Below are 12,571 nucleotides of genomic sequence, written 5' to 3'. Positions count from 1 at the left end.
TTTTTAATAGTAACATTAATCTCAGATTATCTTCTACTGTGAACTCCCCCACCCATACCCAACCGGTAGGAAATAAATTTTCTAAACTGTGAAATACTTGAGGACTAGAATTCTGTACAGGCTAATCCCTCTATCTATATTCTCTTCCCCACCAACTAGGATTGTGGACCCATTCCTTAGTTGGGTTTTGTCTTGTTTCAGTATTTCTATGGTTCCTTACCTTTAACCATAAAAAAAGCAAAAATCTTTATTAAAAAAGTTCAACTCTTCTCTCTTTTAAATGAACTCCAGATCTTTGCTTCTTTTTTTTTTTTTTTTTTTTTTTTTTTTTTTGTGGTACGCGGGCCTCTCACTGTTGTGGCCTCTCCCGTTGCGGAGCACAGGCTCCGGATGCGCAGGCTCAGCAGCCATGGCTCACGGGCCCAGCCGCTCCGCGGCATATGGGATCCTCCCAGACCGGGGCACGAACCCGTATCCCCTGCATCGGCAGGCGGACTCTCAACCACTGCGCCACCAGGGAGGCCCACAGATCTTTGCTTCTTATACCTGTACACACCTCTCAAAAAAATAGTCTAACTCCTTGACTCCTTATCTACATGTACCTTGTATTCTAGATTCTACCACCTCATTGATACTACTCTCTCAAAATGTCAGTAAGGACCAAATTCTATTTCAGTTTTCATCCTCCTTTACCTTTTTCTGCAGACTCTTATACACTGACCAGCTCCTCATTTTTTAAAATTAATTAATTTATTTATTTTATTTTGGGCTGTGTTGGGTCTTCGTTGCTGCGCGCGGGCTTTCTCTAGTTGCGGCGAGCAGGGGCTACTCTTCGTTGCGGTGCGTGGGCTTCTCATTGCAGTGGCTTCTCTTGTTGCGGAGCACGGGCTCTAGGTGCATGGGCTTCAGTAGTTGTAGCATGCAGGCTCTGTAGTTGTGGCTCGCGGGCTCTAGAGCGCAGGCTCAGTAGTTGTGGTGCACGGGCTTAGTTGCTCCGCAGCGTGTTGATCTTCCTGGACCAGGGCTCGAACCCATGTCCCCTGCATTAGCAGGCGGATTCTTAACCACTGCACCACCAGGGAAGGTCTGACCAGCACCTCATTTTAAAAATTCTTTCTTGCATCGTTTTTGTTCTCTTTCTACCACGCTGCTTTTAAGCATCTCCTCCTGACTCTTCTTCCATTCCCACTGACTCAAATGTAGCCACATTACCAAGGTTCTGTCCTCAGCACCTCCTTTCTCTTTACTCTATATTACTTTCCCAGGCAAGTCCACCCGTTCTTATGGTTTCAAATAGCACGTCTGTACTAACAACTACTAAATATCTATCTTCTACTCTGGCCCATCTCCTGAACTCCAGAACCAAATTTTAAACTACCAACTTAACATCATTATAGGAATGTTCAGCCAATACTTCAAACTTAATATGTCTAAATGGAACAAATTATCAACATCTCTCCCTGTTCCCCCACCCTGTGTTCTTCTCTAAACCTCAGTTTCTTCATATTTAAAAAAAGAGGTTACAATAATAACTCATACTTCACGAAGTCCCTTGAAAATTAAATACCACGAAGTACTCAGCACAGTGTGCAGCACAAAGTAAGTACTCAATTAGTGGTATCCATCATTACACTGTAACCATAGTAATAGTATTTAAACCTACTACTTGCTCTCAACTTTGGAGGGCATCTTTTCACATTACAATCAGAATTTTTTGTATTACTTCTTTATACAAAAAGTTTTCATGAATACCCTTTTGTCTAAAAGGAAAGTTGAACATTCTAAACAACGATTTTTAACATTCTGTGAAATATAACCCTCAACCTACCTGCTAAGGGTTGATCTGTGTCTCCTAAAAGATGCTGAAATCCTAACCCCCAAATACTGATTCACTGATTCAAATCAGTGAATCTGAGCTGATTTGAAAATAGGGTTTTGCAGATGATCCAGTTAAGATGGGATCACTAGGATGAGCCCTAATCCAATATGACTGTGTCTTTATAACAAGGGGAAATTTGGACACAGAGAGATACATACAGAGGGGAGACAATGTCACAGGGAGAACATCATCTACAAACCAAGGAACACCTGGAGCTACCAAAAGCTAGGAGAGAGGCATGGAAGAGAGTCTCTCTCACAGCCCTCAAAAAGAACCAGCTCTGCCAAACCTTGTTTTCAAACTTCTAGCCTCCAGAACTGCGAGACAGTAAATATCTACTGTTCCCAAAAGTGAAAGTGTCCATGATTTTTGCTGAAATTACCTCCCATTATCTGTCCAACTCCTTTTCATCCACTCAGCACACAGTTCCAGGGAGTCTTCTATAATTCCTTAATCTGAATCAATTTTTCCATACCAAGTACTTCCATGACAAGTCATTTACCTATTATTACCACTCTGCATTACCCTGGTATTATAACTACCTGTTTACAGATCCAACTCCCTGACAAGATAATAAGATGATTGAGAGCAAGAGTCCATTTTTATATCAAATCCATTTTAATATCAAGTCATATCCTCCTCAACAATACACACCTCATATAAACTAAACTGGCATTTAAGTATTTGTAGCTTGGTTCAAAGAAAGATAAAGCTCAATAAATTTTAATATTAACAGTTACTCATAAATTCAACATTTGTTAATCTATGATGGCAAGTAACTTCATGAGCTTTTTTCTGATAAATGATAGGGGCCAGAGGCCACTGCACAGAGATATGCAGGTAATTACTGCTTTGCACTGTAGGGCAGAGTTAGCTATTTTTACTGGGGAAGAAGGGTGGAAAAGAGACGAATCGGGGGGTGGGTCTTTGTTTTACAATAATATACTAAAAACTTACATATCCACCAGGTTATTTTATTTAGGGTCACCACACTCTTGCTCAAGTCACCAAAATATTCAATGATTAAAATGCGTGAATGCTGCTTCAGCAGGTGTTGGCACAGCCTACATAGCTCTCCATAAGCTAAGACTGTCAGAATTAGCAAATACAGACACAAGACACCCCTTTAAATGTGAATTTCGGATAAACAAATAATACATCAAGAATGCCCCATGCAATATTTGGATCATACTTAAAGTAAAAAGTTAGGGCTTCCCGGGTGGTGCAGTGGTTGAGAGTCCGCCTGCCGATGCAGGGGATGCGGGTTCGTGCCCCGGTCCGGGAAGATTCCACATGCCGCGGAGCGGCTGGGCCTGTGAGCCATGGCCGCTGAACCTGCGCGTCCGGAGCCTGTGCTCCGCAAAGGGAGAGGCCACAACAGTGAGAGGCCCACGTACCGCAAAAAAAAAAAAAAAAAAAAGGTTTACAGCAGTATTCTGTCATGTCCTGCCTCCCATTCTTTGTTCTACTGCTGTCATACATTTACTTCTTTTACTTCTTCACACTGTAAACCCCACAATTCACTGTTATTATTTTTATCTTAAACAATTCTTTTCAAAAATTTTAAAACTGATTTTAAAAAGTATTTTATTTTTACCCACACATTAACCATTTCTCCAGCACTTTTCAATGCTTTATGTATATATGTTTTAATTTGGTATCATTTACCTTCTGCCTAAAGAACTTCTTTGAACATTTCTCATAACACACGTCTGCTGGTGATAAATTCAGCTTTGGGTTTGAGAAAAGCTTCACTTTGAAGGATATTTTCACTGGATGTATAATTGTAGGTTGACAAGTTTTATTTTTTCAGCAATTTAAGGAAGTCATTATCTTCTGACTTGCATAGTTTTAATAAAGATGTCTGTAGTCATTATCTTTGTTCTTCTGTATGTAATGAGTTTTTTCCTCTGGAAGCTTTTTTCTTCCCCCCCACCCCCATATTTCTCACTGCCTCTTTGATCAGGTCTTTATTCAAAATTAGCTGTCCAAAATGATTTGACCATTACAGGTTAAACAAATTTAAGTTTATGCAGCAGCCTTCTTTTCTTCTGTGGTGGGTTTCTTTTCTGTAGGCTTCTTTTCAACTGCTGGTTTCTTGGTCACTGCAGCCTTTTTTTCCCACCAAAGGCTTCTTCTGCTTCTTAATGCCAACAGCTTTCTTTCCTTTCTTCCCCACCACAGGCGTCTTGCCTGGAACCCCCTTCTCATCTGATTTGGCTTCTAGTGCTGCTGCTGCCCTATCCATCCGTATTTTGTGGTTCTTGGCCTAGCGAAGAATGGTGTTCCAGCGCATGGTCTTTGCATACGGGTTGAGCTTCAGTGATTCTCAGGTTTTTCAGTGGACTCTTCTTCGGGACTCTGTGATGAATCTTCTCGCATGGTGCTCGGAAGGCTCTTTGGATCTCTGGGCTTTTCAAGATTCTGCTAAGGTCTGTACTGAGCATCTTGTGCATGGGGAGGCTGTAGCTACTCTTGAGGGGAGCAGCTTTACGCCAAGTGCCATACAGCTCATCTAACTTGCGGAAAGCACTTTCAGTCCAAATGCAGGAACGTAGCACATGCCCACCAGGAGCAAGTTTCTAAAGGTTCAGTTTTTTGCTCACATCAGGCAGAGTAATTCCAGGGATGTTTCTGAAGGCCTTGATGACGCGCTCATTACAGATGATGCAGGGTCTCCTGCACTGGATATGGTGACGGTTTCTCATTTTGCTTTTGCCAGCTCTCATTCTCTAAGAGGCGTAGCCCTTTCTGATATCATTCCAAGCCTTAAGTTTCTTCAGAAGCAAAACAGCCTGCTTGGTCTTCTTGGAGCCTTCAACTTTGTCTTCAATCACCAAAGGAAATTCAGGAACTTCCTCAATATGATGGCCTTTAGACATGACCAGCGCTGGTTAACGCTGAAGCAGCCAGTGCAGAGCAGATGGAGTATCGCTTCTGCATTATGTTCACTCTGCGGTGCCAGCGTCGCCAGGTCTTGGAGGGCGCAAACACGTGGCCCCCACGACACATATTTTCAAAAGCACCCTGGCCAGAGTGGTGAGTCCAGCCACTTCAAACTCTGGGAATTCGAGCCACAGCTCTGCCAGTACCCCAAGATTCAGCACTGGTTCGATGACCTGCTAATTCACTGACAGCACAGGGCTGTGCTGTTTTTGCACAAGTTGGTGCAAACAAAGTTCACAATATCTGGTCAAATCAGAGCTTGAACACAGCAGGCAAAGTGACATTTGTGCCAGATGACTCCCCGTTTTTGGAGTACACTGATATCAGTGGGTGAGCACACGCTACGGCGGGGAGAGGAGAAGGCCACGCTCCTCTCAACCCAGTGGCTCCCAAAGGAAAAGCTCTCTGGAAGCTTTTAAGATTTTCTTTCTGAAATTGGCTCTCAGCAGTTTCATTATGATGTACCTAATAATGTACCAGTCTATTTGATACAGATGTACCAGTCTATTTGCTCTCTGCTTTATCCCATTTAGGGTTTAAGTTTCTCAGATCTATGGGGGTTTATATTTTTCATCAAACTTGGAAATTTTTATAGCCATTATTTCTTCACATGTTTTTTCTGTTCTCTCATTCTGGTACTCCAATTACATTATGTTAGACAACTTGATATTGTCCCACAGGTAACCAAGTCATTGTTCTTTTTTTTTTTCTTTTTTCAGTTTTTCTCTCTTCGCTCCATAAAGTAGTTTCTATTGCCCTCTTCAAATTCACTGGTCTTTTCTTACACAGTACCAAATTTATTTTTAATCTTACACAGTGAATTTTTCTTTTCATATAGTATATATTTCATTTCTAGAAGTTTCATTTGGTGTTTTTATGTCATTTACACCTCTCCTCTGAGATTCATGTTTTCTTTACATTTCTTGAGTGTATTTATAGTAGCTGTTTTGAAATCTTATCTGCTAATTTCATCATATCTACCATTTGTATTTGTTTTCATTGACAATTTTTTCTCCAAGTTATATTATTCCTGCTTCCTTGCATTTAACATGATTGGGTATTTCATATGTAAAATTTACATTGTTGGGTATAATTTACACATTGTTTTATTTTAATAACGTTTACTATGACAGATAGTTACGTTACTTACGGATCAACTTTCAAGGCCTGTTTTTAACCCTTCTTAGGGCAAGTCTGGACTCCCCTTTATTCTAGGGCTAGTTCAGCTCTACTGTAAGGCATGACTCTTCCAGAGTCTCCAATGAATGCCCTGGGCAGTTAACAAGGACCCTCCACTCCAGCTGACTGGAACTCTAGGATCTCCCAGCCCTGACTGAATTCTGTAGGTTTTTTCAGTAAATTACTGAGTTTACACCATTCTGATCATTCTTTGCCTGGCTTCACAGAGTTTCATACTACACCTGGGGGCTCATTCAGCTAAAGACTAGGGGAACCCAAGGCTGAGTTCCGACATTCTTCCTCTGGGCAGCTTCTTCCTTTCAGATACTCCGCCCCTCAAATTAGTTGCATTAGCCTCTCCAAAATCCAAATTTTGTTTCCTCAACTCAGCGACACCATCACACCCTGCTTGGATTCCTCCTTCCCACGCTGTGGTCCAGAAAGTGGTTCCAAGCAGTAAGTCAGCGCAACCACTTCTCTCTTCTCAGGAGGCACAGCTTTGCACTGCCTGTCGTCTAACTGTCTTAGTCCATTCGTGATATGATAACAAAAGGCCGGACTGGGTGGCTGAACAACAGCAGAAATTTATTGCTCATGGTTCTGGAAGCTGGGAGTCCGAGATCAGGGTAGCAGTATGACTGGGTGGGGGCCTTCTTCCAGGTTGTAGGCTTCTTGGTGTACCCTCACATGACAGAAGGGGCAAAAGATCTCTCTGGAGCCTTTTATAAAAGCTCTAACCCCATTCGTAAGGGTTCCCCCCTCATGACCTAATCACCTCCCTAAAGCCCTACTTCCGAATACCTTCCTAATAATAATCATCTTTGGAAGTCTGGATTCAACATATGAATTTCGTGGGGGTCACAAACATTCAGACCATAGCTGAATGTCTCAGAACTGTGGTTTCATATGTTTTGTTCATTTTCCTAGTTGTTTATGGTGGGAGTATAAATCTGGTCTCAGTTATTCCACCACAGTGTGAAGTGGAAGAACTCCCAATCTTGTTTGTCTGGAAGCAGACACCCTCTAAAACGTGCACGCATTGTGTTTTTTAAAATATACTTAAATCCTTTTTTATTTTTTCTGCATTAATTCCCCATTTCTATGAGACGTACCTGCTATACATTTCCTTTGCAAAAACTGCTCTGGCTACTCCTTTATGTTTGCTCTCCCATATAATCTTTAGGTCCATATGACCAACTTCCCCCAAACTTGCCCTAGCATCTGACAGAGATGGAATTAAATATATAGATTAATTGGAGGAAATTGACATCCTGCCTAATACTGACCCTTCTCGTTTCTCTTACCCAAATACGAAGTATATCTCTCTGTTTACTAAAGTCTGCTTAAGCATCATTAATCAGTTTTCTTCAAACAAGTCCCATATATCTTTTACATTTATTCCTCAACATTTTACATTTTTTTGTTTATTTTCTGAAAGGGATCTTATTTTCCATGATCTCTTCTAACTAATTACAGTCCTTACAAAAGAAAGCTAGATATTTTTATATTAATTTTGTACCCACCAAACTACTAGGCACTCTTATTAGTTCTAATGTGTTTTTCGTGGATTCCCTTTGGTTTTCCCAGGTGGCAAATCATATTATCTGCAAATAATAATTTGGTCTCCTTTATAATATTTATATATTTTTTCATTATCTGGTCTGATTACAGAAAAATGTTAAATAATAGTAATAGTAGTGCACATACTAACTTTCTCTCCAATTTTAGAGAAAATACTCCAGTACTTCACCATTAAATAGGATTCTAGCTCTTGATTTTAAGTTTTTTTTGATAATGTTAAGGAAATATACATCTATATTATTAAGAGTCTTTATCACGATGAATACTGAATTTCATAAAATCCTATTTCATCAAGTATTTTATCCTAACATATCATATGTCATATTAGTAGGCATATATATTATATTAATGGTTTTCTTAAAATTGAATTATCCCTATCTATCTAAATCCTATTTGGTAATTGGATTTTTTAATATATGACTGCATTTTATAAATTTATTATGATTTTATTTATGATTTTTGTACCTATACTCATTAGTAAGATTATAGTTTACTTTCTTTTGGTATCTTTGTCAGAAAATAGAATTATCCTAATTTAATAAAATGTATTACTTTTATAAACAGTAATAAAGTTATAAAAAATAAAGCCTAAAAATCACTAACAACTCTCCAAATGCCCACCACTTCCCTTTTAATTAAAAAAAATTTTTTTTAATGGAGTATAGTTGATTTAAAATGTGTTGCCCACCACTTTTTAAACATTTATTTTTTCTTCAGGTTCTGGAGCTATTGTAATAAAATCTTGACAGGTCATTTTTCCACCCCACCCTACACTTTAGAGTATAGATAGTATAGATATATATTATACATATATTCCTGAATAGCTGCTTATAAGACAAAATTCTATCTTTCAAATACCACTATCCCCAAAACTCACTTTGTAAAATCAGGAGATGTTTTAGATACTAGTGGCTTTTCTTTCTTGCAGGAATTCTCTTCCCCAGGTGTTTCTACAGCCCAATCTCTTATGTTATTTAGGTCTAAACTAAAATGCCACCTCTTCAGAGAAGGCTTCCTTGTCCACCTAATTAAAATACCACTACCAACTTTCCATCTGTCTCTAGCCCTGATTTATTCTTCATAACCACTGTGAAATACTTTATCCCCAGTGCCCAGAAGAGTAACTGACATTCAGTAAGTGGTCAACTAATGTTTGTTGAAGGAACAAATGAACGAAAGTAAGTGGGCAACCACTTACTTGGGTATAATTTGAAGAAAAAGTCCCCAAGAACAGTTTCCTCCTTTCTGGTGCCACACTTCCTAAAATGCCTATGGCAACCTTATAAGGCTACTGCATAAATCATTAATCAATAATGCCCTGGTAAAATTATTTCATTTATCAGATTCTTTCTTCCATAATAATCAGTTCTTCAAGCCTTGAACACCTGGGGTTCCATGTAAATGAAGAAAAGTATAGAGTCTTCCAGAAATAAGCTCGTACTCTTTTTCTCATAATAGCAGTACCCAGTCAGCATATGGTAAATATATTCTGCCTACTGTTCTTAGCAGCTCCCCGCATAGAATTAAATACCAACGGAGTAAAACTATGGGGCAAAGAGAAAGTACTTGAAGAAGCAATAATTAGTCTGGGTGATATAGGAGGGGACAGAAATCCCGAGTCCCTCATTTCTTTGGAGAATCATACCTGGAAGTAATCATACAGAAAGTGAATCTTTAAGAAAGAAGCAGAAATTGATTATGAGAATAAAACATGTTCTTTAGCTGTGGCTAAAGACTTTGAACCAGTTTTAGATTCAAATACAACAGGAACATTTCAGTTACCAAGTCCACTGAAAACAAACCCACTGAATTTTCCCATAGCTATCTTGGAAGACTGCACAGACACCAAGCAAGCTAGAAGAAAAATCCAGATTCCAGAACACACAGCCTGACATCCTAACTTGTTTCTCAGTCATGGTACTAAGTACCAGTAAGAGCAGTATCTTTCACAGAATATAGAAAAAACAGATTTTTTAAATACAGTAAACTCTCCATTTTCTCACCTTATCTCTGACCAAATATTTGTCCATTATTGTGACAGCATTATTCCATTTTAATTTAGATACTTCCCAATAGTCAATCTTTACTGAATGGTGGGAAAAGAAGCCAGGCCCTGGAAGTCCATATATTTCTGGTACTGTTATTTTTCTACTCCCATCTCTTATTCTTTAATGTTATCAATAACAAAAAAAATAACCAAATATGCCAAAGCTGCAAAATTCTTCAAGTATAAAATTTCAAAAACTGAATTTCCGGGCTTCCCTGGTGGCGCAGTGGTTGAGAGTCCGCCTGCCGATGCAGGGGTTACGGGTTCGTGCCCCGGTCTGGGAAGATCCCACATGCAGCGGAATGGCTGGGCCCGTGAGCCATGGCCACTGAGCCTGCGCATCCCGGAGCCTGTGCTCCGCAACGGGAGAGGCCACAACAGCGAGAGGCCCGCGTACCGCAAAACAAAAAAAACCAAAAAACTGAATTTCCTTTCTGATTTACAAATTATCCAAATTCTTAAGTATAAATAACATGATTAAAATATGATGGATTCCTATTAGATGTAATTACTAATTACTGAATTAGATGTAATAACCAAAAGACAAAGGTAACAGCTAAAGGAGATACAAAATTCTAAATTAGGATGAATGTAACTTAGGTATTTAGGTACAGTGTATGCCTATACACTCTCAAATCCAAAACAATGGATTTTGTTAGGAATTTAAATCTCTCGACTAGTACTACAGCATTCTTTCTTTCAATTTTTTCCTCCCAGTTCATTCCAATATATGCAATGTTCCAACAACTCAGGCAACTCAGGCCCAGCAGTCCCTTCCTCAACCTTCTATTGCCTAATTACATGAGGACACAGGACATACATATAGAGTCTCATGCATTGTACATTTCTACTCTCAAATACCTGTTCCCCATTAAATTCAAAATTAGTTCATGCATTGATTTCTATGAACAAAACAGAAATGTAATACACCGGATGCCTAACCTCTTGATTTTCTACTCCACTGCTGGAAAGCTCCAAAACAGAACCTCCACTGTCAACTACTGCTGATGTCATTGTTTATTCCCTGAGGAAGCTTCAGACGCAATCAGTCGACGTAATTAAAGGTTCATGGATGACTGCCAGTGTTACAGGTTTGCACTATCATGTTTTAAAAGTCAACAGAGAAGGAGTGAAGTAGATATCCAGAAATCCAGTCTTCTAAAGATGAATAACCAGAGACCTTAAAAAGAGGAAGAATTGAAAAATTATTAAAAATATACAAAATGGATATAAAGCACAACCTATTTTGCATCTAATTTTTAACATTTTTGTAAACTAAAAGGAGATAGGCTTATACAGCCCTGTGTCAAAAGAGGGCAGTAATGAGCATTCTGCTTAGAGCTGTCAAGTTCGTGAACAATCTGAAGTAAATTCTTACCAAGCTATTGCACATTGGTGACCTTATGACATTTATATTCTAAGAGATAAAATGTTATAACTTTCTCCCCTTATGAAGATGTACTATTATTCCTGAAGTATTTTGGTAAAAAATTCCTGAAATTAAAAAAAAATTTTATGCACTGAAAACAAAAAACGTGCTGGACCGAGACAACTTCCAAAATTATTCACCTATTTAACAAATTAAAAGATTTATTGGTTTGTAAATATTTCTTTTTTTTGATCGTGCCGCACAGCATGTAGGATCTTAGTTCCCCGACCAGGGGTCGAATCCGTGCCCCCCCCAACCCCGCCGTTCAGAGCACGGAGTCTGAACCACTGGACCACCAGGGAAGTCCCTGGTTTGTAAATGTTTCATTCTTTGGCTCATTTGGTTTGTTTATATGAATAATTAATTAGAATTATCTTTTGCTTATGGTAGCAATCTCATTTTGTGTTCACATTTTGAATACTCATACAAGGTCTATAAAACAGATTAATTTGAGTAACTTATACTTTCAAACAAAGTAGTTTGAAAATAAGGTAGTGAAATGACTTGGAATTACTTTAATATACTTTATCATTCTTTCCTCAATAATTTTTTTGCTATTGGTTCAAAATGCAGTATAGCAAAGGGTTTCAAGAAAACATAATTAAAGCTTTTTTCCCCTACTAGAGATGAATATGAGTATGTACATCATCTAGATTTATGCATTAGATTATTCTAATAATTCTAAAAAGTTACATTTTATTTGATTCTGTGTATGTTAAATATTTCATAGAGAAATTACAGAGATTTCTTTCTGACAGGATTCTTTTCCCATAAAAATTTAAGAATGCAGAAAAATTAATCATATTTAAAGAGAAAAGAATAACCGTTTCTAATTAATCATTCCATTAATATGTGGCCTATATTAAATTTGAACACTGGTACCATACAGGTATGGAAATAAAATATTAAAGAATTTCCATAAACTTCTACAATAAAAAGAAATACCTGAAAAAAAAGCAGAAATTTCACCTCACTACTTAAGACCCATTCAGTACTATTAGTCTCCTTTTTGATCTTATCAACAGAAAATGAGATAGAAAGTATTTGTATCTTAAGAATAAAAATTAAGAAAAATCCACAATCCCATCACACTAAAGCTTACTATTATCATACAAGGTAACAACTATTTTCAATTTCTGTTTTCTAATCATATAGATAGTAATAGCAGAAATAACTTTTACTTACAATTTGAATGTTAAGTAGTCTAAGCATCCTTCACTATTTTCACAACTTGGCAAGAGTTAAAATATAAACCAGCAGTTCTCTGGAACTACTAGTGGGAGGAAAAAGACAGTATTAATATAATTCTATTAAAAAATATTTTGCCCAAAATACGTGTGATTCTGACAGTAGGTACTTATTACAACAAACCATCTCCAAAGCCTGATGGTACACATTTTATAATGAACATAATAAAGAAATTACTCCTGGGCTAATGAGGAACCAGAAGTTTTTACCAAACTTAAAATTTTAGGTCACCACTAAATACCAAGTATTGAGTAATGACAGA

General features: G+C 38.1%; 1 protein-coding gene and 1 pseudogene across 4 annotated transcripts in view; both read right to left on the bottom strand.

Annotated features, from left to right (window-relative positions):
* ELF2 (E74 like ETS transcription factor 2) overlaps positions 1-10,646 on the bottom strand; it is a gene marked incomplete at both ends in the record, with an annotated part of 65,764 nt that extends 55,118 nt beyond the window's left edge. For all 3 annotated transcript variants that reach the window (XM_079702798.1, XM_079702800.1, XM_079702799.1), the window contains one exon: positions 10,575-10,646. In XM_079702798.1, the coding sequence (XP_079558924.1) occupies positions 10,575-10,646 (72 nt within the window). The remainder of the gene's footprint in view (positions 1-10,574) is intronic.
* Positions 3,908-9,615, bottom strand: LOC307069080 (large ribosomal subunit protein uL4-like; annotated as a pseudogene). Its single transcript has 3 exons — positions 9,589-9,615; positions 6,409-6,571; positions 3,908-5,230 (listed from the first exon to the last, which is right to left on the bottom strand). The product of its transcript is annotated as a large ribosomal subunit protein uL4-like (transcript).
* Positions 10,647-12,571: the final 1,925 nt, after the last annotated feature.

This window comes from Hyperoodon ampullatus (genome assembly GCF_949752795.1).
Source record: "Hyperoodon ampullatus genome assembly, chromosome: 1".
NCBI classification, from domain to species: domain Eukaryota; kingdom Metazoa; phylum Chordata; class Mammalia; order Artiodactyla; family Ziphiidae; genus Hyperoodon; species Hyperoodon ampullatus.
Note: the sequence above shows the minus strand (reverse complement) of the source record. Positions and strands in the feature narration are given on the sequence as shown.